Source organism: Aythya fuligula, chromosome 3 (genome assembly GCF_009819795.1).
Source record: "Aythya fuligula isolate bAytFul2 chromosome 3, bAytFul2.pri, whole genome shotgun sequence".
Taxonomy (NCBI): Eukaryota; Metazoa; Chordata; class Aves; order Anseriformes; family Anatidae; genus Aythya; species Aythya fuligula.
Genome location: NC_045561.1, coordinates 87,919,626 through 87,946,178, shown reverse-complemented (window position 1 = coordinate 87,946,178; position 26,553 = coordinate 87,919,626). Strand labels below are relative to the sequence as shown.

General features: G+C 44.0%; 2 protein-coding genes across 2 annotated transcripts in view; one reads left to right on the top strand and one right to left on the bottom strand.

Moving 5' to 3' along the window:
• The window catches only part of SMAP1 (small ArfGAP 1), an 83,159-nt gene extending 80,172 nt beyond the window's left edge, over positions 1 to 2,987 (top strand). The window contains exon 11 of the mRNA XM_032184099.1: positions 1,994 to 2,987. Within this exon, the coding sequence (XP_032039990.1) occupies positions 1,994 to 2,128 (135 nt within the window). The 3' untranslated portion in view covers positions 2,129 to 2,987. The remainder of the gene's footprint in view (positions 1 to 1,993) is intronic.
• B3GAT2 (beta-1,3-glucuronyltransferase 2) lies at positions 2,716 to 25,059 on the bottom strand. The gene is made up of 4 exons (XM_032184098.1): positions 24,386 to 25,059; positions 11,828 to 11,972; positions 3,658 to 3,806; positions 2,716 to 3,582 (listed from the first exon to the last, which is right to left on the bottom strand). Exons 1-4 carry the CDS (start codon positions 24,914 to 24,916, stop codon positions 3,496 to 3,498), a joined length of 912 nt encoding a protein of 303 aa, XP_032039989.1. The 5' UTR covers positions 24,917 to 25,059; the 3' UTR covers positions 2,716 to 3,495.
• Between the last annotated feature and the right edge of the window lie 1,494 nt (positions 25,060 to 26,553).

Genomic DNA, 26,553 nt, shown 5'->3' with positions numbered 1-26,553 from the left:
ATACTTTAATTTACAGACTTCAGGATAAATTGCAGTGGAATGTGCACTGCTTTACACTGCGATATTCTACTGTACATAATTTGCTTAGATCCATGTTACTTATCTGTAGTATTTCCATGCTGTTTTTTATTTCTTAAACATGTTCAAAGGGTTCTCTAAGTGTCAGTATACACTTAGTACTGTATTTATACAGTGTCCAATTAAACATCTTAAAATCATGTAGTTGAAAGCTTTTTTTTTTAAATAAACGATTCCCTAAGAGATCAATATGGATGATAGTAACTCTTTTTTTTTTCATATGTTTTTAATGAGAAGAACAATACAATATTTACATGCTGCTTACTCTAGTGATTCATGGAATGAACCTTAATGACTTATGTAGATTTATGTATATAAAGTCCTGCAGTACGAACAGTTATGAAGGTAAGCAGTATTTCTTACAGGAATAAAATAGGCCTTATTTAAAAATAGAGGCTGTCATTCGGCTTCAAAAATTACTTTTTAAAATGTGAGAATTCCAGAATTTCAAATGAAAAAATCCTCTATGGTCTTACTGTTAACAACTGTATCTTTTTTTTTAAGATACCTGACTTTAAAAAAGCCCCATATCAGCTTTGACATAAAAATCATGCTTTTTATCAAATATATATTAAAAGTTGGCTCACAGGACAAGCTCCTACCTATTTCTGCACTACTTGCACACCAGATAATAATACCAGTATGCTCATATTCAGCAATTTGTAGGGGAACTGTGTTTCAGTTAAAAGGGGAAGAGCTTGCTTTACTTACCAGAATAGCTTGCTTTATATAGTTTGCTTCTTAAGAATTCTGCTCAAGAAGAGATTAACAATTAGGTGAGATGTTCTCATCAGCATTTTTTAATTTCCATGTTCAGTGATTGGTCAGTCATTTTTGTGGATAAAAGTGTGAAAGCACACAGTACTGAATTTTACCCTGAAATACTAGCTTGCAGTTCATTTAACAACTTCTTTCACCAGTTTTTCACAATTTCCTTTTGTATACTGGTGTTGCATGGTTTTGTTTACATGAACTCTGAAATTTTACCTAATGCAGTCTCTTACTTTAATCTGATGCTGCTTAGCCAACATCCCTGTTCGTTGCTTCTGATTATTATTTGCTGTCTTGCTCTCAAACTATTAAGAGGGGACATCTTTACTCTGTCTATATGGTTAAGTTTTGAGCTTGTCAATAAGTGTTTTTTAGAAGGTAAGAGGTTTCTAAAGGTTTTTATATTGGGTGCTGAAAATTACACCAAATAGATAATAGTTTTAGAAAGTAGAAGTATTTTTTGCACTGTCCTTAAGATGAATGTGCTTGATTTTGAACTGTTTCCCACCTTTAGTTACCTTTCTTAATTTCAGGTGAACCATTTGTTTTAAAGTAGTTAGGGTATCTTGAGTTGCTTCTTTAGCAAAAACGCTTAGATTTAGACAACACTCAAGTTAATAAATCTGTATCTTTTTTGGCCAGCTAAATGGACAATTTATATAAAAAAGCGTAGTCAAGATTTTGAGGTCTCCAAAGAAATACTGCTGAAACAAAAACCATGTGGAGTTGCAAATGTAGATAAGGCTATGCTACCTGCTTTGGTGTTTCCTTATTGCAGTTGCCAACATTTTGTTGGTTAGCTTTGAAACTTCAGGCTGGTACCAACTGCAACACATCAGATTTCGTTGTCACATGCTCTGTGAATTCACCAGCAGAATGTTTGTAGGCTTGTCATAGACACCAAGTGCTACAGCCAGCCAACCTATGTATAATGATGATCACTTGAGCAGAAACTGGTTCCCGACAAGCTGGTCCCTTGAAAAATGTTCAGAAGCTTATCTTGAGTCAATATTTAATAAGAAATATTAAAGTTAGGAAAATATAATTTAACTGGGTTGCTAATTTAGGAGGCATTACTGCTTTTTGGCTAATAGTGTGTTGTTTCTCAGCACCAGTACTAACAAGACTTGTGTATGCTTCACAGATGAATCAGCAAATGGCCGGGATGAATCTCAGTAGTTCCAGCAATGTGATGGGCTTTGGCCAGCCCCCCAGCACAGTGGCAGGATGGACTGGAAGCTCCTCTGGTCAGACTCTGAGCACACAACTGTGGAAATGAAAGTTGCAATAGAAGTTTCCTCCAGAACAGCCACCTAACATTCCTTGTTCAAATGCATTTACTTTTGCTGTTCTCTCCATGTACATACTCTTTTTCTTTTTCCCAAGCTGTTCAGATTAAGAATATAACTGACTGACCGTGTTGTGGTCTATATTGATTTAAATTTGATGTAGTGAAAAGCAGATCAAGAATACATTTATATATCATTGGCAGCGTTTTCATACAATGCATATGATTTCATAGACCATGTATTTAAGAAGCTGCTTAACCACATACTGATTTTTTTCCCTCAAAATTCTAGATCAAATGTTTGCATATAAGGGATGTAGCTATCATGTTAGTAATATCCAAAAATATAAACCCTGACCCCACCCCCCCAAAAAAAATTACCCAGTAATCCTGTAGAAGGTACTGTATGAACAAATGTTTAATCATATATAAATAGAATGTAAATGTATCACTGAGCAATGTTTTCTAGTGTATCAAAGAAATTTTGTTTCATCATACATTTCACTGTGATGTTATTATGGTGTGCATAACAGGGAATATGGTTATTGAAAGAAAGATAAACCTGGATGTTACTGTAGTTCTACAAATTAATAGTTTATTCTTTTAAAAAATGAGCATTTGATCCATTTGAGTTTCCTGTGATAAAGTACCCAATCTGGCTCACGAGGCATGTACACAGTATTAATGCTGAGAACTAGTGGCACAACATGTATACAAGGTAACTCAGTGTGAACAGATATATTTTTTCCTCGCAGTGATCCAGGTTTATGACAGTGATTGTGTTTACATTTTATGGTGCCTCGTAATGATAAAATGTTATTTCCCTATATTAAAAGGATAAATCCATAAATGATTGTGGGTTTTTATTTCATCATTGTACGATCAACTGGACAGCTATTTCTTCCAGAAGCCTGCTTTTAATGAAGGAAAACATATTCAATTTGGAGCAGCTATTTATGCAAATATTGAGATCAACTGTTCATGATTTAAAATCAGTTTATAATTACACCATTAAGCTGGATAAATACAAAAACTATGTACATACATGATGATTTTGAAAATATTCCATTGCAGTCATGTTTCTCTTGCTTGTTTTTACTATGTGGAAACAGCCTTAAAATAAAGGTAAGTGTCAGTTTATTAAGACGAGCTCAGAAATGCATGCAAACAAGTTAGAACGAAGCACACCCATTTGATTTGCTTATTAGAGTATCTGACAACTTTCTTTTTGTTTCCACAGAAGTCCGTCAGGTGACTGTTTAGAGATCTCACACGTGTAGACTGTTGTAACTGGCTGATTGCGAACACCTTCTGACACGCCCGTTGTACTGCACCTCCTGTACAACTTTGTCTCCAGTTCATACCTCGATATTGACTGTGTCCAGATGGTATTTTGGCTCATTAGCTAGATTGACTTTTTCTGTTCGTGTGTGCCATACAAGGACCTATAAAACAGCATCTGTGTTAGTACAGCCTTCTCCAAAGAAAACACAAGAGCTCCTTAGGAAGGAAATTAGTACCTTTGTGCAGTTGTTTGCTTTTGGTTCCAGTTCCTCCACTGTAGTTATCTGTTTCAGAAAATCCGATTCTTGCATTCCCGGCTGAGAACCACGACGCTTGAATACAGCTTTTGGATGCGACAGAATCACTTGAAGACTCACAGCAAACCCTTGAAGAAAAAAAAAATGGTTAAGAAAATGCTTAAGGTTTTACATTTTCTGCAGATTACACTTAAGCCTAGAAATCTCCATGTTCCTTTTAAAAACATGTAAATTTGATTATATGGGTAGACAATATTTAGTAGTTCTGTACACCCCATGTTGTTTTGTTTTGCCCTGGAGATGCACTCATTTTTTTTTATTGCACTGTATTTTCAACACGTTTAATCAGTTTCCTGTAATGAAGAGAATGTTTTTTGCCTGAGAAGTCAGCTATTGCTAAGATGTTGGACTATTTTCCCTTTCTACTCCTAGTTCAGAAAATAAAACTAAATTTTTACTAAAATAAAATGTATGACATTGACACTGAACTAACACTTCTAGGTTTAAAGGTGAGAGTCAAAAAAAAAGTTTCATAACTGATGACTGTTGTCTTCAGAGATTTTTTTGCCTTGTTGATGAGACAGGTCGTTTATAAGGAGTCACCTGCACGACAGTCCGTAGCTGATCTGTGCACTGCACTATGCAAAGGATTTTATCTGTGGGCATAGCTCTGTTGGCAATGCATTCCCCCTGATAACATACACTAGGCCCCCCAAAGGGAGATAACAAACCAAGAAATCAGGAGTTTGAACAAACTCACCCTTTCTGAAGCAGAAAGGTTAGTCTTCCCATTTGCTGTTACTTACAGAAATGTACGTGTTCATTCAGTAAGGTTCAGTCGTATGCGTACTTCAGGTATGACCCAAAACTGTTCTGATACACTTGTGGAGAAAAAATACGTTTGCAATGCCTTATGTCTAATAGCCAAGACTACCACATAAATAAATGCTTTTTAGTCAGTTCTGAGTGGTGCCAGCTGCCCCTTTGTAAGAGAAGCTGCTGTCCCTTTACTACAGTTTTGACATCTGCTTTGGAAAACTGTGAGCATGTTAAGTTCTAAAGACAGTGTTAAGATTTTTCTCATTAAAAAGGAGTATGATTTTCTCTAATGGAATATAGGTCTGTCTCCTTTTTTACCGGAACTGTCTTGCTGCTGTATTTTCCTTGAAACTACCTGGGTCTTTTATGGGAGTCTTTTAAAGAGGAAAATAAAAGGAAGCAGTTAATACATCACATGCAAAGAAAGTGTGTTGAAACCACGTTTACCTTACAATACAGTAAGACTCCAGAAAGTGATTTTTTTCTTTAAAAGTAAAGAATTGCCCTGGTTCAGTTCAGTATTTTTGGTTAGGTTTTCTTCTAAATTAGAACAAGCAATTACAGTCTTTGGTGTAACCAGACTTCATGCTGGTTGACAGTTTGGGCACAAAACCACATAATTTGCTCAGCAAGGTAAGTCAGTCTTTGCTGGAGCCCTGATCAGCTGCAGGAGCTGCTGTTTGCTTTTAAAACGCTCTAAGATTTAAGCTTGTCATCCGTGAAGAAGAAAACCAAGTAAACACCAAAATTAGTACCATGGCCTAGATTTAAAGAGTGGTGAAAGCATCCGAGGTAGAACAGAAACACATTTCCTAGCATTTCTTTGCACGTTTCACCTAACTTGGCCTCTGATTCCCCATAGTCCATACTCATCAATACAAGAATTCCTTCTAGGGTCTCTTGGTTCAAACCTGTTCCTGCATTGAGAAATGGAGTCAGGTCTAAGGATGAATTTGTCCTATGCTTATATCTTCAACAATGCTGTAGCCTCGGTACCGTGTTACTGCAAACCACCCTCCTAGAGTGCTGTCAAAAATCCCCCCATGTTTTCAGACATGAAATTAAGCCAAATTATTAAACTGTTGTACACAATAAGGATGTAGACTGCTGTGCACTGACTGGCCTGAGGCTTGGTTTCGCGAGCAGTGGTCACGCATTCTCTGGGTATCTTAAGAGACTGAGTAAGCAGCAACTTGAAAATAATTCAGGGAGACTTATCTCCCAGCTTTGCAGTTCTTCAGCTCTGCTGTATAACTGCTTTACTTTCACATGACATATTTCTGTAGATAAGACTTCCAGCGGACTTGGAAAACATTTTCTAGTGCCAGCTTTCGGTTGGCTTTATCACAGATCATTTTGGCATCAAGAAGAGATAGATGGCTGAGGTTTTGGCCATGCTGGCACTAGTTACTCCCCTTGGTAGCTCACGATCCCAGGACAGTAGGTGAAGAGCCACCGTTGTGTCTGAATTCTCTCCCCACCAAGGAATTACGTGGAATTAATGTCTCCAGTGTAGCGTAACTGAGCAGCACCACGCTCAGACAACTCTTACTTCATTATTCCTGCAAGGTCACACTGAGCTTAATCACTTGAAATACCACAGGACAATTTCATAGACAAAGTGTAAAGGGGCATTTTGTTTGTTAAGTGCAAGGCTGTGACCAAAATCTAACAGGCTGAATCTCCACCTGGATACGAATGAGTTTTTGGAGGATGAGACCTCTGGAAGATGTGGCAAAACCTGCATCTGTGCTTCTTTCTGTGGAACCAATCTGTTAATTCACACCTTGGCTTGTCTTGGATCAACAGTTTCTGTTCGCTGATAAACATTTTTCTTCACCCAGTTAGACAGCCTTTGAGGACCGAGTTGCCACAATAAATGCCTCTGCCTCCTGAAGGCTCTAGACAGGATACTAGCTGAAGGCAAGCTAGAAACTGAGCATCTTTATCACTTCCAGAGTGATAATGGGATAAATGTTTAGCATTTTAGCCCATTTAGCTCGGTGCTGGTATTGACACAGATACACTGGTTTCCACACAGTTTGAGGTAGTACCAACTTTGATGTGTTAAACACGTCCTGACCTGGGATCTGCTTCCTCCTTCTCCCTGTGATGGAAAATTTGGGTTCAATTTTTAAAAATATATATTGTTTGTTATATATATTGTTCAGGACAGAGAAACATTCTAACAATTCATTCACCTGAAAGAGGGTCTCCATTATAAACTGGGCAACCTGTAAGATAGTTGTTACATACTTGTTGGGGGGGGGGTGGGGGCTCTGAGATTGTCTGCTGTAGCCACTCAATATTTTCTTTTTTGTTTGTACTTCATCTTGCAGCAGCAGCTCTATGCAATGTGCCATGCTTTGCAGTGTCTTTAATAGACTGGCTTTTTTCTCAGGAGAACCGTGAGAAGGATGAGATGTATTAAAGATCTCATCGCCACAGCATCCAGGAAGCAGGTGGTTGCTCAGGCCCTAGCAGAGGGACTTGGAGCACAACGAATGACTCAAAATTTGCCTGCCCAGTGAATCTCAGGTATAGATTAATCTGTATGCCCAAAGCAGCTGCTGCAATGCTAATGTGAAGCATGCATCTGTTTTCCTTGACCAGGCTTGACATTGCGAGATTCATGATCTAACTTGTTCTCATGGGTGGTGAAAAACTCCTGCACTGGAAACAAGCTGTAAGTAAATCGATAACAGTGTCACTTTAGAATCAGGTCTATAATAAACAACACAGCGCACTCACTTCAGCTGCCCAGGTGGCTATGGATAACCTCTACGGTTAACTCCTTTACCGAAAGGGTTGTGAGGCACTGGAACAGGCTGCCCAGGGAAGTGGTGGAGTCACCATCCCTGGAAGTCTTTAAAAGACGTTTAGATGTAGAGCTTAGGGATATGGTTTAGTGGGGACTGCTAGCGTTAGGTCAGAGGTTGGACTCGATGATCTTGAGGTCTCTTCCAACCTAGAAATTCTGTGATTCTGTTACCTGAAAATAGTTTGTGGTGATTTGTTTTTTTCGGGGGAGGCACAGGGAAGGATTTTTTAAATTCCCCCAAAGCCTCAAAGTGTTCTTGTTGCAGCCTGTGTTCTTTTAGATATCAACATATCATGACGTACTGGAGTTGGTATTTGCATCAGGCTCTCTAGGTCCAGAGAAATTCCAGTATGTCCTTGTAGACAGCCTAAGTATTTGTGGAGCCTGATGTTAGGATAAGCACAGGTAGACTAAATCTGTAACAGAAATTATCAGACAGTACACAGGAATAGTGTTCTAACCAAACCAAAAGCAGCTATTGCTTCAAGTTGTTATTTTCCCATCCATTCAGACCAAACTGCCTAAAAAGATGTAAAAAACAATGCCATACTTCATGATGCCATACTCAACAGGTGTGCGTCCTTCCAGGGATAAAAGCCGTGGCAGGAGGCAAGTTGGTGAAATAAGGAACAGTGTTTGAGGCCTCCTCAGGCAGTTCTACATCAAGGCAACCAACTACTGGAGTGTCACCTCCTTCACTACAGGACTCCCCTGAAAAAGGGAGTGAGATGGCTCTGTCACATCATTTTTCTGCCAACCTATTACAAAAAGAGTGCCTCAGCTAGAGTCACCAGGAGCAAAGATGCTTCGCAGCTTTCACAGTCAAATCCTGTTCAGCCTGTGACAGAAATACTAATGAAAAAGGTGTCTGTCTTGCAGTAAATTTTGCTTAGATTAAGATGAAACCTGCCTTGAGTGACAACGCATTTCCATACTTCTAGTTCCTAACATGATGGTATAACTTTTTTTTTTTTTAACCTAGTTTTCCTCAGTTTGTGTTTAACCTAGATTTTAATAACACTTTTAAAACCTTAGGACTGTGTGTTTGAAAAGACAGTATGTTTCCTTTCCTACCCTCTGGGCAATGTTTGTCTGTATCTGGAGGAAGATTTTCTTAATTTCATTCTTTGTGTAATACAAGAGCCCAACTTCTGTACCTTTCATGTTGTGGATATAGAATTTTGCTTAGCTTCATTTAATAAAATATCATCATAGTCTAGGTAAAAGTACAAACAATATTTATTGCAGAATCCAGTAAAGTACCGTTTTCACTGAGAACTACAAAGCCAACTCTTCAACAGCTCTAGGTAATGCACGTTTCTAAAGTAATAAGCACAGGTTGAATTTCAGCCAATGGTAAATACCTTTTACCATTCTCATGAAACCAAATAGGTAAAATTTACCTTAGAAGTTGAAAATTAATTTTGGCTTGTTCTGCCACACTGCTTTCCCTACTTAAATCTGTTCCAAAGCCAGTTCTGCAAACATGGAAATACAGCCCTGGCACACAGGCTTTAGCAAGAAGACCACTTCTAACTGTGGAAAAAGAGGGGTGCTTATTGTATCACTGAGCCCTGCGGATGAGTCCAGGGGCTCTCAGGAGGCAAGAGAGCAAAGAGCAGCTCCTTTTTTTTCCCTCCTCAGCCCCGCTCTCCCCTGCTTCTGCTGGACAGAGCAAAAAGGGGAAAAAAAAGACATATACTCTTCCCCTGCCCCAGCCTTTTTCTGAATGCACACTTATCTATCTTCCAGGTAACCTGTGCTTTTCCTGCTTATTTTCCTTGAACTCATATTTTTTTCTCACATCCCTTTTCTCTAACAGCCAAATGCTCTCCCATGTGTTTGCAGTCATTTCTTACCCCTTCTTCCTGCTAGCTTGGACTCACTGTCACATTTTGCTTACAACACCCAATTCTCCTTCCCTTTTCTTCCCTTATGATAAGGAAGTCTGTCAACCTCTAGAAAACACCTACTGTTAAAACTGAGGCAGTACTTTAAAAACACCAGAACTAATTTGTATGCTCTGTTGGTTGCCAGACAATAAGGAACACAGGAAACAGCTCCTCTGCTTTCTGAATGCAATTTAGCACTGGGGAATAACAGTGTCAACCACAAACTTCTCGAAAGAAATCAATGTTCACTGAACAGATAAAATGTGACTGCCACATGTGAGGACGTTTCAAAGAAGAAACTAGAAGTTGGCCAGCTAGGGTCTTCAGCTGATCCCGATGAAATCAGCAGTACCTGTCTCCACTTGTGGTAGATTTGAATTTGGCCCTGTATCTTAAAGTCGAGAATAAGAAGTTTGTGTAGTTAAACACAAGGATGCACTTCAGCTGAACAGCCACAAATTAAATCGGGGACCTTTGGAACAGCCATCCTTTTCATACCAAGCCTCCTGATCAAATCCTTGTGAAAATCACTAAGAAAATACGGTTCTGTAAAAGAACAGAGGCCCCTTAGCATTACCTTGGGAACCTGAACATTAATTAGAAACAGCTATAGACAGCTGGACAGCTTAACTTACACACTATTTATTTTTTATTCCTGATCTTCCCTAGGTGCAATATATGAAATAACCTTAGTTGCTTACATAGTTGGTGCCAGTAGGAGGAGGAATTCCAGTGATGCAACAAGCATGCACTTCAGTTTACTAGCAAGTCCTCTAAGTCCCTGAAGGTATAGAGGTGTGGTAGGGGTGACAAGGCTGGAAAGCAGTGCTCACGCACATCCTGTACACTACACCTCTTCAGACACCTTTTTCATTCTGAATTCACAGCTTCTGTTCTGATTGTGCCCTTCTGCTGTGTTCCTCAGGGGAATGAAGATGCAGACTCAGAATACATATTTACCCAACTACATAACACCCATTTTCCTCTTTACTGAAATAATGGTATTAAAAACTTTTTTTTCCTGATTTTTCTTTTTTGAAGAAAAATACAAGTACTTTCACAAAGTAGTACCTCCTTTTTGGTGATTCTGCAATAATTTCCTATACTCTCAGCCCTTGTATCTGTTTCCGTAACTCTCTCTTCCATGACTTCTGTAGTCATGTCAGAGCAGGTCATGCTCCTAATGGAGCTGCTTTTCCCTCATGCCAGTGTTTCAGCCAGCCACTGCAAACTGTAAGCAAAGATGACATGAACTTTCCATGTATCTCTTCGTATCAGGGTTAGAGTCCCTCAGCTAATGTCATGTAATGGCTTTTTGCCTGCTGCTAATGAATTATGAACCATGCTATCATCCTTACAATGCCCAAGAGCAACCAGTTCTACTACATAGTATCTGTACGTATCTATATATCCACAGGCAGAGACTGTTCTTAAAGCATGGAGCTGCAGCCAGGCTGCTAGCATTTTGGGACTGACATACCTAGATATCCCCCTGAGGAATGCCCCTACCTAGAGGCTTCAAAATTTTTCATGCTAGGTGATACTAGTAACCTGTAAGGTTTCTACAGTGCGGAAAAATTCACCTGTTGATACTTCTGCTACTACTTAGTTCTCCTAGTGCTATTTTTAACCAACTGTACTATAAATACTGCACGTATTTGTCATCAAACACTTCAATCCATATAAAAACATTCTGTTGAGAGGAGAAAGCAATGTCCCTTTCCCATTCCTGAAGCATAAAGGTTTTAAGAAAATTGAAAATTGCTGGCTATTTCTATCCCATTCTTGCCCTTGTATCCCTACTTTTCCCCCTCCCTCTGCTCCCTTGAGTACAGAATATGCTTAAGTGCAAATACCGTATCATTCTGGGAAACCAGCTGCTGCTACATCAGCAACCAGAATTCGGCACCGTGGTGATTCATGTGGCAGTTGTGAGTATATAAAAAGAGTGTCTAAGCATGGACTGACAGCAAGACAGAGCTCTGTGGTGTGCTAACTTCATAGCAGAAGATTGAGTAGATCAATTTTGAAGCTTTTCTGCCTTCATCTATTAGGCTATAGCTGACAGTGATTTTTTCCCCCCCCTCAGCACACCATTTCATACTATATCCATCTACCGTTATCACCATCATTCCAAATAGCCAATAAAAAATGAATTATTTCATTATAAAGTAGCATTTTACAATATGGGGTCTAAGAAGGGTTTCCATTTATACTGGCTGCAGTAGATTGATGACACAAGGAAAGGGAGGCGTTCCTTGCAAAAATTAACTCGTTAATTTTTTAAAAAAATTAACAGCTTAATTTACAATTAACTTGTAAATTGTACTTGTAATTGTTTCAGACAATTTATACAACATAACTGCCAAGCTGCCACATAAAATTAAAAGCAAGTGAGAAGTAAGTTCAGCTATCACTAAGAAGCAACTTAATTAAACGAGATGTGCAAGCTAAGACTTCCAGGATATTTAACGCTAAAGGGCTACGTACAGCGGCTACACTTCAGAAGTTTTAACAGCTGCTTACCTCGAGACATCTGTTTCTGTCCCACTCACAGAAAACGTAGGTCTGGGTGTTACAAGAAACACGTTCATGCGCCATGAAGCTTGGTGCTCACCTGCCATGTCAATAGCAAACGGCCTGTCAGCCCTCCAGCCCGTATACCAGCCAACGACTTTGCCGTTTTCCACCACGGGGCGCTCGTACCGCCGTCCTCCCACGAGTCCCACGGGCCACACCGACACTTTGCGGGTCGTACGCATCTGCAAGAGGCGGGCACAGCGTGACTTTGGGCATGCTTTTTTCCTAGTAAGCTTTTCTGTAAGCGTTGGTGGAAAGCCTACACATTAATCATCAATACTAGGTACTTACGAGGAATTCTAGCTTACAGGTGTCAGCCCAACAGAGTAAACACTTGGAAGCTGCATAGGCCCACTCATTTTCTGTGAAATCTCCAGCTCCCTAGCTAGTAGAATCACAGAATCACAGAATTTCCTAGGTTGGAAGAGACCTCAAGGTCATCGAGTCCAACCTCCAACCTAACGCTAACAGCCCTCCACTAAACCATATCCCTAAGCTCTACATCTAAACGTCTTTTGAAGACTTCCAGGGATGGTGACTCCACCACTTCCCTGGGCAGCCTGTTCCAGTGCCTCACAACCCTTTCAGTGAAGAAGTTCTTCCTAACATCTAACCTAAAACTCCCCTGGCTCAACTTAAACCCATTCCCCCTCGTCCTGTCACCAGGCACGTGGGAGAACAGGCCAACCCCCACCTCGCTACAGCCTCCCTTGAGGTACCTAAAAAGAGCGATAAGGTCACCCCTGAGCCTCCTCTTCTCCAGGCTGAACAAGCCCAGCTCCCTCAGCCACTCCTCGTAGTAGGCACCTCCTTTCTACAGGAAATATCTAAATCAAGTTATTTTTAAAATAAAAATGTTAAAAGCCATGAAAAAAAAATAACATTACTTGCTTGAAAAAAACATCACTTGCTTACTTGTTTGTTTGGGTTTTTCACGGTGCATTAGATCTTTGTTGCAGGCAAAAAACTACAGCATACTATCAGTAGGTGTATTTCTATAGACCTCTTATCAACTGTGAGAGAGATCCCAGTGAGAGAGTTTATAGGAATGATTAACAAATACGCATTTCAGTAAGACATGTATAATTAGAGACTGTTAACAAATACACGGAGTACAAGATACTGCGACACACAACCCTTCCCCTACCTGCAACATACCAAGTTTGGACAAAAGATGCAGATTAGATCAACTAAAGGCTCACAGATAAATAAATGTTGGGGTTATCCCTTTTAACATTTACATTTCCTCTCAGAAAGAGCCGTTACATTTCTGAGAAGGACAGAAGGCAGGTTGGGCAGTGTGCTGCTGCGAGTTTGTTGTCAGTAATGGGAGTTTTTTCCCCAGTGTAACCAAATGTAATTCTGGAAATGCAGTCTTCATCTATCCTAGAATGAACTATAGGTACTGGAAGATCACTCTTCCTTTAGCCACAGGCATGTTGTACTGGGATTCTTCTGTTCACAGGCTAGAAGACCACTACCTACAGAACACAGGAGACGAGCCCCAGGCCCTGCTCCCCACAGGAAAATGTCTGCCTGAGGACTTGAGAAGCCAAGCACAGAACTGACAGCAGGGACACAACTCACACCATTTTAACATGCTAGTTCAAAAGCCACTGGTTTAACTACCATGCCAAATATGGTCTTACTTAAGCAAGCAGGAAACTATTCCAGTGTGGCATGGGTTTAATTCGATCAATTTTTAAAACAATCTCATCTTCTAGTGCAGTTGAGGCCTATTCCTTAGGGAAAGGTTATCCCTTTCTCCTTCCAAGCACTCATCTTAGCAAGAAAAGCAAATGAAATTTTACTTATTTGTAACTGCACTCCCCTATCGATAGATGTTCAAGTAAAAGACAACCTTGGTTAAATATTAAACACTTCCCTCTTTCCGTCAAGGTGAAAGATTTATCATATGTATCATCTACACTCCCAAGAGATCCACTAGAAAAAACAAAGAGAACACTTCACTCTTGTTGGCATTTCTAAGCTAGACGCATTAGCAGGTTTTCTTAAGAGAATACAGGAAATGCATAAAATACATATTTAAAAATCCAGATATGTATGTGCACACAAAGGAGAGGTGTACACCTCCTTCTCCTTCCACTTGTTTGTGCACATTTAATGTCAAAACTATTGACTATTTCAGTGTCGGTAAGAGACTGCAATGAATGTCTCCACAGGCTACTGTCAAAGGTGTTTGCCTTTAACCGTTCTGCCTGCTTAACAGTATTTTTCTTTTCTCTCCCACTCCTCCATTCAGAAAAAAACAGAATTAGCAAGTAACTATTCAGATATGGAAATCAGATAAACCTTCTCGTGAAGCTCTTCTAGCTCTGGTTTTAATGATACATCCCATTTGCAAGTTTTTCTAACAGCTTATTGGCATTAACATCTAAGCACATGGGATATGGACACAGGGCATGATCCTTTCGGGCCTGTCTACGCAGCCAAGTGTGCCTTAGGCTTCCAGGGGCACAATCAAGCCGCGCACCCACACACCGGTGTTAGGACATGTGTCCTCTGCCCACTTTCTGTTGGCACTAATACCTTCTGGAGTGCATGGCTGCAGGAGCAACTTCTCAGCATCTGGATTTACAGCACTTTGACAGCTGTGTGCTAGCTGCCAGCCTGCACCCATGCTGCTCTGCATGGTGATCACAAGCTGCCACAAGGTATGGGCAGGATCCCAGCTGCACCACAGCCCTGCCTTCTCCCACAGGAAGCCTTTGGGCAGCTATGTTGCAAAGTGAGCCCGAACACACAGAGCTTCTAGGCAAGGCAAATACTAGCTGCAGCATTTATGCTAACACAGCTAGACAAATTTTCATCAGTACTTCGGCTTACAGTCTGTAGGGAAACCTTGCTACTCAAGAGCATCCCACTGACCTCCAGAAAGTAGCATGAAATGTCCCAGGAAGGTTTAATTATTACAGTCTTGTGCTCATCTCCATGTCTGTGAGTTAAGTTTGTAATGCCACCATACCTCAGGGGAAAATAGGCACACATTTACAGAGCTCTTCATTTTGCACTCGTGTTACTTTCTTTGTTCTCACAGGTTACATTTGTGGAGAACGAAATAAGTAGGTGTCAAGAATACAGCAATCCCTTTAAGTACAAACTGAAAGAGCACATCTAGACCGGTATTTATGCTAATTCTGAAATACCTTACAGCCTCAGGATTTGCTAGGCAGATGGAAGTAGGAATATTTCTTTTAATCTTCTGAGAATTGCATTATTGCATTTAATGTACTCACGTGTCATGGCTGTATTTATGTACGATGGGAAGAAAGCTGTATTTGGATTAAAAGGTCAGCTTGCAACTGAGATTTGACACTACTAATCATTAGGACACAAAAAGGTGATTGAAAAACATGTTAATTCTAAATGGCTTTGCTACTGTGAGTTAAACTACCGCCAAAATCCTATAAATTACAAACAGCTTCCTAAATTACTCTTCTAGCTGTCACTTTAATGTGTGGCAGCACATGCTATCTTAATGTTCACCACTTTTAAGTCCTATTAGTTTACACGAATAAGATTCATCTTTCTTACACATAACTCTCTGAAGGGTAGGCATCTAGTCAATCCTAGTTAAACTTTGATAGTTAATGAGCAGAGATGAACCTGCCAATGTGATTCATCCTGCCCAGCATAGACAGCAATCTTAAGATAGGATGAATCTCCCTCTGGAAATGTTTTGTTTTCCTCTCTTTACTTTTTCATTATCTGAAGGTGGTCAGGACACAGGAGGAGAGTGATGTACTGGATGGGGAAAGATGTGGAGGACATTGCAAGATGGCAGAACAAGCAAAAATGAAGCAATTGAGAACTAGGAAGGAGTGGGCAAGGAAATGACAGGACAGAGCAGTAACAACTGACAAAAGAAATCCCAATGAGGTGATGGGAATACAGCAGTAGACATAGTACTAATATAGGAACCACTAAAGAATAACAAGCGAAAATGCACAAAACGTAGCTGAGCAATAAAAGAGATAGCGTTAAAAGCATTGCCAAAAATAGCACCACAGTCAATCAAGAAAAGCTACTTAATGGGATGTGCTGATGGATAGGTAAGATGCCAAGCCAGGAAGAAAATAAAAAAGCCCTAGGGGAATGAAGGTAAATGACAAAGAGAAGGAAATATACTTCCTACAGTGAAAAGGCTTCAAGGCAGGAACAACAATTCCTGTGTTTTTGCAGGCTGATGTTGATGTGTTTCTATTTGGATTCAGTGTTGACAGCAAAAACAAACCTGGCTGCCACATGCAGTAAGCTTTGTTCTGTTCTCTGTCACTTCAGCCCCTGTGTAGTTTGTGATCTGTACTGGTCAGCCTACAGATTATCATCCAGGCTCACCTGGATAAAACTCCATCCCAGTGAGTTTCAAACAAATCTGTATGCAAAATTCCAATTTATTACTACCAAAAATGTGATCCAGAGCCTAGAGCTCCTTCAGTACAAGTCTTTTAAAGCATGACCATAGCCAGGTTCTTTATCAGTTCTCAACCAGGTGTTGTGCGTTACTCTCAGGTCACATCAAGTCAATTTCTACTTCAACAAAACTTACTTGACTGCACTACAAGCTAGGACAGCTCAGCAGCAACATTGCCATGTTCGTTTCCTTAGACATAAAGAGGAGCTCCTTACTTCAGAGGAGGTCCTGTGTCAGAAAATCTGTGCCAGTGGTTTTCTGGTTCAGGGACTGCGAGTGAGGCTTTGGTGACAGTAACTTTAAGAAGCAAGTCTGTTGTCAGTAAACAGGGGTCTATGTCTCCACCACAAAATGTGTAGGAAGGGTCTACAAATTGAAGAACGTGTCAGTCACTGACCTAGCCTGCCCTGCCCCGCAGCTCGATAAATGGCATTTAAACTAGACCTGAAGGATCTATGTCCAGGTGGAGGCCCATGACGAGTGGTGTCCCTCAGGGGTCTGTCCTGGGACTGGTATTCTTTAATATCTTTACCAGCGACAAAGACAGTAGGATCAAGTGCACCCTCATCAAGTTTGCAGATGACACCAAGCTGAGTGGTGCAGCTGATACAAGGGAAGGAAGGGATGCCATTGGGCCCATGTGAACCAAATGTGGTACAACAAACCCAAGTGCAAAGTGCTGCACCTGGGCCAGGGCAATCCTAGACATGAGGACAGGATGGGAGAAGAACTCACTGAGAGCAGCCCTGCAGAGAAGGACTTGGGGGTTCTGGTGGACAAAAAGCTCGACATGAGCCAGCAGCGTGTGCCTGCAGCCCAGAAGGGCAACTGCATCGTGGGCTGCACCAGCAGAGGGGTGGGCAGCAGGGCGGAGAGGGGATTGTCCTCCTCTGCTCTGCCCTCATGAGGCCCCATCTGGAGTGCTGCATCCAGGGCTGGGGCCCCAGCACAAGACAGATTTGGGGCTGTTGGAACGGGTCCAGAGGAGGGCCACAAAGATCATCAAAGATCCCCAGGGAGCTGGGGATGTTCAGCCTAGAGAAGAGAAGGCTGTGAGGTGACCTCACTGCAACTTTTCAATACTTAAAGGGGACTTATAAAAAAGATGGAGAGTGACTTTATGCTCAGACAGATAAAGACAGAATCACAGAATCACAGAATTTTCTAGGTTGGAAGAGACCTCAAGGTCATCGAGTCCAACCTCCAACCTAACGCTAACAGCCCTCCACTAAACCATATCCCTGAGCTCTACATCTAAACGTCTTTTAAAGACTTCCAGGGATGGTGACTCCACCACTTCCCTGGGCAGCCTGTTCCAGTGCCTCACAACCCTTTCAGTGAAGAAGTTCTTCCTAACATCTAACCTAAAACTCCCCTGGCTCAACTTAAGCCCATGCCCCCTCGTCCTGTCACCAGGCACGTGGGAGAACAGGCCAACCCCCACCTCGCTACAGCAAGACAGGACAAGGCAGAATGGTATTAAACTAAAAGAGGGGAATTTACATTGGATGTTAGGAGGAAATTCTTCACTCAGAGGTGGTGAGGCACAGGTTTCCCAGAGAAGCCGTGGATGCCCCATCCCTGGAGGTGTTCAAGGCCAGGTTGGATGGAAACCTGATCCAGTGGGTGGCATCCCTGCACATGGCAAGAGGGTTGGAACTGGGTGATCTTTAAGAGCCCTCTTATCCAGAGCCTTTCTATGGTCCTCTGATGTTTGTTTTATCTTTTCTTAAAGACCACAAAAAACAGAAGCTCTACAACCCTCACAGCTAATCTGATCCAGTGCTTTATCATCCTTACTGTTAGACTTTTTCCAAATATCTGCCTTAAGCTTCCTTTGCTGATTTTTACCCAATCCACACCACATAGGAAAGATGATAGATTAATTTTCCCTTCTCTCAAGCAACATTTTATGTATTGGATACAATGATTAATGCTTCTAAATCCATGGGTACAAATGTCAGTACTGCTTCCCTAGGGGAAAAAACAGTACTAAACTACAGCAGTTAGGAGCCAACTTGGGAAGAGTTCCAAAAAATTTGTTGTTCATGTTTCTTTTGGCTCTTCTACTTACTAATTCTTTTTCTTATCCTACTTTCTGTCATTCCATTCAGCTGTGTTCCTGCATCTTGCAAGGCACCCCCCGAAAGAGCCTCCAACCATTCATAATTAATTTGATAGTAATGGCATTAGTTTCACAGGTAAAAAGGAAAAGACTGTTGTCAAAATACAGAAATAGACAGTACTTAGCACAAGGTAATCCAGAGTCCTTCACTTAGATAAATCTGCTTCAAATAGCTTAAAATGAGAGGAAACAGTGACAAAAAAAGCTATTTCATTGTTTCTCTACCAGCCTTTTCTCATCCAACCTTTTTAGCATAGGTATTACACATCTACGTGCAAGGGGAATTGTCAGTGTGCATTTAAAATCTGTCACGTATTCTTAAACCATTTATATACCAGGAAGATACTTAGTGTGCTGCTAACTCATATTTAGATCTTTTTTATTACGAAGGAAATAACTAATGACAGCCAGCTAATATTTAATTCTGTCTAGGCTACTGAGTGTTATTTTTAATGCTATGGCAAAAATCTGATTTTCCAACCAGTTCCAAGAGATGCGACAAAAGATCTCCATGTTTTTAGAGAGAAACAGATTAATTTACACTACTTTAAAGTCATTTGCATAAATATATCCATTAAAAGATACATGGAAGTCTACTTTTATATAATTGTCATAACTTGAATATACTTTATTAAGCTTTCAAAAGAACACTAACCCTTCCCTTGTTAAATTTGGAGTAAATTGAGTAAATACTCAATTCTTCTCGTGCGTCTTCTCTGAGTTGCTTTCAAACTATGTTACAAAGGAGATCATGGGAAAACTGAAGCCTGAGTTCAATTTCCCACTGTTCTTTCCCAGAAAAACCCCATCTAATATGAAGCCTTCTTGGGGGGATGGGAAGAATGACTGGAAAAAAAAGATTTTTAAGAAAATACTTAAAACCCTTTGCCCTTCTTATGCTAATAGAGAATAACAGTCATGAACAGTCAGAGATGCAGAAATTTTGTCTTCACTTTCATAATATTTTCCTGAGATTTTTTCTTTTGACAAAGCAGATATCAATGTCACTTCTCAATTAATCCAGAAAATATTCAAATGGGGGGAAAAGCTCCCGTTAGGTTTCTCTGATCACTGCATCAGATCAGAAGTCCCTGGAATGTGAATGGGTTGGTCTGCTTTTGGTGCTAATTTAAGTCCATGGATAAAGTAGCAAATTAAAACTGCCACCTCCTACATGTAAACAAACCCAAACCAATTCAAGCCCTTGACAAAGAACACAATACCCTGAAACATGTATAAAATTAACTTTGATAAGGGCCAACGCCTGCATCACACATGCATTTGACAAGTCAGTGTGTAACAGGTAGGTGAGTTCATGAGTTCCTTGCAAGGGGTGCATAGCACAGCGATGAGAACAGCATCAGCATGGAAACACCATGCTGCGTTCAGTCCCATAACAGGATGGAGGCTGTCCTGCCCTCATCACACATCACAGAAAGCCCCACACCATCACAGAGGGCTCTCTGGAAAGGAAGGAGAACTGTGCATGGCTGACAGACACATCCACTGGCCATCCAATGCCTACACAACACACAATGCCTGCAAGTATTTCTGTTCTGATTTTACTAACATGGGTATTTTAAGCCACAAACTGCTACCCAGCACGTAGGATACCTGCTACTTTGTACAAATCCTCTGGGAGAGGGAAGGGCAGGGGCATGAGAAAATGTTTTCAGTGTGAATCACTCTCACAGCTCATCCTCTGCTCCACAGTGCCACTATGGAAATTATCAGTGTCTATTAGCGAAGGCATGATCTTTACTATTTTTCCTCTGTTCTTCATGAATCTTCATTCCCATCTGGGTGATTTGAGGATGATCCTGCCTGGGCAATTTAGGCCACCACCTAAGCATTAGCATACTTCCAAAATACTAGAGAATTTTTGTTTTGATTTTGTTTAAATTATTCCTTTGAAGAGTGACCCAGATGACTGTCCTCTTCACTGATCAGATTCATATCTTTTTTTTTGTGGTTCCACAAATCTTGAATTATCTATAAAGACTACCTCAGATTCAAGCAAAGGAGATGGAGATCTCTCTCCTCCACCTCCTTCCCTTCTAGCCCGACAGGGCATTCTAATTTAGTCAACAGCTGTGGCAATTTGAATTCTGGTCCCTAACTCAGTGAGCAACCAGACTAACTAAGCCACTAAATAAAAGGATTATTTTCCCCTTAGAAATCATGATTAATGCTTTGCACTGTGTTCTGCAGGTCTGCATTCAGAACACACCTTACAGTGCAAATTCCTCTAAGGAGATTCAGTCTGTGAATCCTCAGCTCACACTCAGACAAGACAGTGGTGTGTGCTTGCACACTTGAGACACCCAGCAAACCTTGCTATGAAACCTTAGACACCAGTGACCAAAGGGCTAGGGGTGGCAGTGAGGGAGATAATGGTTTTAGATATAAGCACTTGAATTTCACAGTTACATGTCTGATCAAAATACAAGCAAAGGTGACAGATAAAACTTAGGACCCTCTGAAAGTCAATGCATTTCTGAATAGCGCAAGCTCACCTTCTAGCATGTTAAAGACCTTTGTTCCTGCTCTTTGTACTCCTGAAGCAGCATGGCCCTCATCCTCAAAGGTTTCAGGGGAGAGTCCACACAATCAACAGCAGAATGGATCTCCAGCTTCATCTCACTTGCATGTACAACCATCTGTGGGCCAAGCAAGTGGTGGCCTTTGGCCAACTACTCAAAATGCGGGCAGAGAAAACAACTGAGACCCACAAACACATGAAGGATGTGAAGAGGGAAGGGAAGTGGAATTTCAGCAATGTCTGCCTTCAGTTTCCAGTGCTCAGGTTGATCTCGTTTAAAAAAAAAATCCTCTATGAAGGTGGAATGCCAGCCTTATCTAAGATTTTCTTTCTGGAAGTCTAAAAATACAGAACTGCAGTTGCTAGGCATCAGTCACAATATTACAATAACTTGCATTCAGGAATAAGATGAAGCACAAAGACAACAAACCATAACAGAGTCACTCCAAAAAGCACAGCCTACAGTAAAAAATAGAAGTTATGATGACTCATGTAGGAACATCTGTATAGCCTATCAGATACTGAATTTGGGATTTCAGGCCCCTCAGAAGCTTTAAGAACCCAGGCTGAGGTTCAATTGATAAAAGACATTTTCAGAAAGTGGTCTGCTTTTCTGATGGAGAGATGCAGTTGGACACCTCCAGGCAAACACCATATCTGAGCCAGGAAAAAAAATAAATCAGTTTTGAGGCCTGGATCCCAAAAGAATAAATGACAAAACAATACACCAGACCCAGCAGCACTGAAGTAAAAGGTTTTTCACCTGAGCACCATTACACCCTCAGGTGAAAAGAGCTGGGGATAACTTAAAGAAGCCACACCTCCACTCCTGGAAATATTTCTTGATCATAACCGTAGCCACACTTAGCTCTTCAAGTAATTTTACAACCCCTGAGCCAATTGCTCCTTTCCCCAAAGCCTTTTCATGAGGATTAGCCCGAGCTGAGCCAGCAGGGAATACAGTAGCAGTGGAAAGATACCAGCTGCAACTAAACATGTTCAGCCCCCCTCCAGCCTGACAGCAAGGAAGTACTTTTGCCAGTCAAACACTAAGCTACACACACACACGCCATTGTACGTCCTACAAAATAAACCATTATAAAAGCACCAGATTTACTGCAGATGGTGACACCGACCAGCAGCCGGCTGGCACATCCCCTGCCCCTTTCTGACTACATATATAAACGAGGAGACCTGTGAGTGAAACACACACCTGACACCAACCCAGCTGGAGGCCACCCAGCCAACACAGGTGGGACCAACAGTCAGAGATCCTCTCTCCTTGCTCCACGTTTACACTGCTCTCCCAGGTAAGCAGACTACAGTTAATCAGACCTCGGGATTAGGCAACTGCCCATCTGGAGAATCCACCTGGTAAGGTAACCAAGAGCACGCAGAAAACACCTCCCTCCCAGGCTTCTTTACACCACTTCCACGACGGAGTTACTGCTGGAGTCCTTCTGCATGCAACACGTTCTGAAGTTGCTCTTTTTGTGCTTGGAGAAGAGAAGCACAGTTTACCCCCATAAATCAATCAATCCCTGAAGGAGAGAGCAGGATTTACTACAGAGCTGTCAAGCCAGAATCCGTAACCACAGAGAAGTTGTTTTTATCCTTTTTTCTTTTTTTTTTTTTTTTTTTTTTTTTTTTAAAGACAAGAAATAAAATTTCAATCAGTGCCTAGACTGAAAACAAGGCTACTAGCTCCCTCCAAATGTAACCTCCCACTTGTCAGAAAGGCACATCCAGCCAGCAAATGCTGCCAGAAGACTTTGGTTAACTTGGCCAGGCTGACAAGACATTCATTCCTGGAGTTACTGTCAGGGGCATCCCAGAGACCTGCCCTACACACTGCCTGTCGGCACTGCCAGGAGACAGTGATAGCTGGAGCAGGAGCTCTTCCTCTGCTCCTGCACTGGAGCTTTCCAGCTGCTACCTCTCACAAGGAGAGCTCATTCATTCGCAGGATTCATAACAAACACCTCCTGCACAGCGGCTGAACCCTGGTCAAAGAGAGGCCGTGGGGCTGCGCAGCTGCAGGTGTGAGGTTACTGCTCCTGCCAGCAGGAGGGAGCACAGGTAATTTCTAAGGTTAGCCCTTCAGACATTTATTCCTTTGCCTTCATGCATTCTGTGACCGAGAGACCACTTGTACCTTTTCATTTCATCATCCACAACAATTAGAACAACAGTACAGGGAATAATAAAAGAATAAATCTGACACAGACCCCAATAGCTGTGGGCCACTCAGGTGACATGCAATACTGTTCCTTTAGTTTGCCTTAAACACTTGCACTCCAAAAAAAGTAGAGATTCACCTCCAGGTATTTTCTCTCACACTACTTGTGGTGTGAAAGTGCATTTTCTGAATCAATTCACAGAGTCCCTTAGAAAGAATGAGGTTAGTTTCACATCTCCGAGCAGAGATGGGCACTCCCATCCCACTGAAGATCAGTATATGGGATTACTCCACCTCATAACACCCCAAGCACAGCTGTGAGATCTTAAGGAAATCAAGCACAGCAGGGGCTTAGCCCCCAGGCAGAGGTCCCCCAATCAGCAGTTTCGATGCCGAATGCCAAACTGGGAAAGGAACTAGGGCATCTCTGCTCAACGGGACCTCGTACCTGTCGACACGCAGACAGTGGAAGCGGATCCGCTACAAATCTAAACACAAGCCAACATAAGCATTTCTAAAATAATCCGCTCTGGGGAATTTCCCGTGCTTCACATTTCTGTGCGCCACGATCCTCTTAGCCTACCAAGGGGAAAACATCTGAGGGAGCACGATGCCTGTGAAGTGCAGATCGGGGCTGCACGCTGCTCTACACCGCACCGCCTGCCGGTGAGAGGCAGGGGTCAGGATCCGTCCCGAGCCCTTCACCTTCCCCACCTGCCTGCCAGCCTCCTGTCCCGTCCCCTTCCCACGCCATCCTGCCAAGGTTACCCTCCCCAAATGTCACGGGAGATGCGAGTGCTCATCCTGCTGCTGCTTTACATCCATTAATTATTATTAAGCATCCCTCCTTCCTGCCAGGGGAAATGAGACAGAAAGCCGGATCACCTCCCCCAGATCCTCGCCAGTTCCCACCGAGAAGGAGCAAAGCCCTTCACCGGGGGGCTGAAAGCACATCTCTTTATGAAAGAGCCTGCCGAAGGGCTGGTTAGTCCTTACGGGGACAGCCTGCTGCTGCTCGTAGGGGCTGCTTTTAGGGTCGGGGGGCTCAGGGAAGTCGGGGCGGCAGGGGACGGCCCCGGAGGATGGACGGGGCAGCTCGGTGCCTGGCCCTGGAGCAGTTTTTTGGCTCCGGGCAGCGAGAGCACAGCCTGGGGGACCCGAAACTTGCCGGGAGGAGCAGAAAACCCCTCCGCAAGTTGGCGGGGTGCCCCAAAACCGCGGCGGCGCGGGGCGTCGGGGTTGGGGCAGAGGGCTGGGGGAAGGAGGGAGGAGATTTTTAGGGGGGGGACGCTGCCCGAGGGGAGCCCTACGCACCTCGTGGAAGAGCTCCAGGCTGTAGGTGTTGTCGTCGTCGGCGAAGAAGAGCACCCCGGGCTGCGGGGGGGGCAGGTGCTGGTGGCGCTGCCGCAGCCAGGCCAGGCCGGCGTTGCGCTGCTCGGTGGCCCGGGGCAGCCCCGGCCTCTTGTAGCGCCGGGGCGTGGGGACGTGCAGGTGGGTGCAAGGCAGCCCGGCCGCCGCCACGAAGCGGCTCACCAGCTCGCTGCGGGCCGCCGCGTCCTCCACCAGGATCCAGTGGAGCCGCGACACCTGCCGGAGGGTGTTGGCCAGCCGGGTCAGCTCGGCCTTCTGCACCGGGCGGCTGTAGGTGGGCGTGATGGCGTAGATGGTGGGCAGCGCCGCCTCGGGGCCGCGCACACCCACACCGGACCCCCCCACCCCGCCATCAGCCCCGGCTCCGGCCCGCGGGGGCAGCGGCGGGCGGCTGCTGTCGATGTCCAGCACGATGATGACCACCAGCACCCAGGGCAGCAGCAGGAGGAAGCGGCCGAAGAGCAGGGACTTCATGCTGCAGCCCCCCGCGCCCCCCCCACTCAGCGCCGCCCCATGGACGGCAGCGGGGGCGCTCAGCGCATGGCCGCCCCCAAAACCCACCGCTCGGCGCCCCGAGGGGCTCGGGGGGTCGCCGGTGTCCCCCCTCTGCGCTCCCCCGGTGCCCCCCGGTCTCCCCCCGCTGCCCCTCGAAGACCCCCGGTGCCCCCCGACGGGGGCAGCAGCGCGGCCCCGCCGCCGCCGCCCCTCTACCAGCGCCCTTCCTCCTCCTCCTCCTCCTCCCTCAGCATCGCCGCGGCTCCGGGGGGCTCCGGGGAGCGAGGCTGCTCCTCCGCCGCTTCCCCGGGCGGCTCTGACGGGGCGGGGAGGCGGCGGGGAGGCAGCGGAGGGAGGGTCCCCGCGGGCGGCTCCGGGGGGGCTCCCGCCCCGCTCCGCCCCGCTCCGCTCCGCCGGCCGCCCCCCGGGCTCCGAGGCGGGGCACCGGGCTCCCCCCGGGGGGCTGCGGCTCCCCCCGGACCCCTCGCAGCCCCCCGCCAACTTCTGCCGCCGCCCCCCGACGGCCCCGAGCCCCCCGCCGGCGGCGTTTCCCCCTCCAGCGGGCTGGGCCCGCCTAATTCATTTTATTTCTCCCTCTCTTTCTCCTTCTCCTTCTCCTTCCAGGGGCAGAGCGGGTCGGAGCTCGGCAGGAGCCCCGAGTTGTGCATAAGGCGCCGGTTCCTGCTCCAGATCCCCCTCGGGTCCCCCCGACGGCCGTGGCCCGGAGCCCTCTCGGCGGCACCCCCGGGCCCTTGCCGCTCGGAGAGGGGGTACCGGGAGCAGGGGGCAGCACCTGCTGCCGGCACCTTTCTGAATCCCGTTTCGCTCCTTTCTCCCCCGTCTTTTCCTTTGCCTCATCTCCGAAGAGCTCGGAATGACGTGAGAGCCCCTCTGTAAATCTTTCGTGTACGGGAATTTGCTAAGAGCCCACCTTTCTGCACTTAGCTTGAATAAAAGGCATTCACCGAGTGCCGTAGTACGCCTGAAATGCATGATCTAAAGCCCCCGGGAATAATCCCTCAGCGAGGAAGTTCCCCGTGCATTTTGCAGCACTCGCTGCTGTTGCAGCTTGAAGACCTGCTTGCAACTGGAGCTGAACGCTTCAGCCTTCGTCTTGCACAAAAACACGGGGGCACAGAGCAAGTATTTACAAACGGGGGAACCCTCCTCGATTCCCTGACTAAAACATTTACCCCTTTATAGACCAAACTGTGGGCTCACCAACTTCTGGGCGATTTGAGATCAGAAGCAGGGTGATTCATCGCCGAAGCACTGACTTATCAGTGGGAACGGTGTGGGCTAGAGAAATTGATAGTGTCTTCACATCAGCCTCCTTGTCTCAAACTGCTCCTTTCATTTCTGCCTTATATGCATCCTTCACATTTGCATGTGTATTACCAGCGCAGATAATGTAGATGCTGCGTCCATCTATCACTCATATCTCTGTAGCGATCAATTTGTTACCCAAAAGGACATATTAACCCAGAGGGCTCGCCCACAGGAAGGACGTCGAAGTGATGTAATACAAGCTGAAATGCTTGGGAAAGTGGGGGTGACACACGGCCACGCACTGAATATCTAAATGAGGAAACATCTGTGTAGCTGAGAGGTAATTG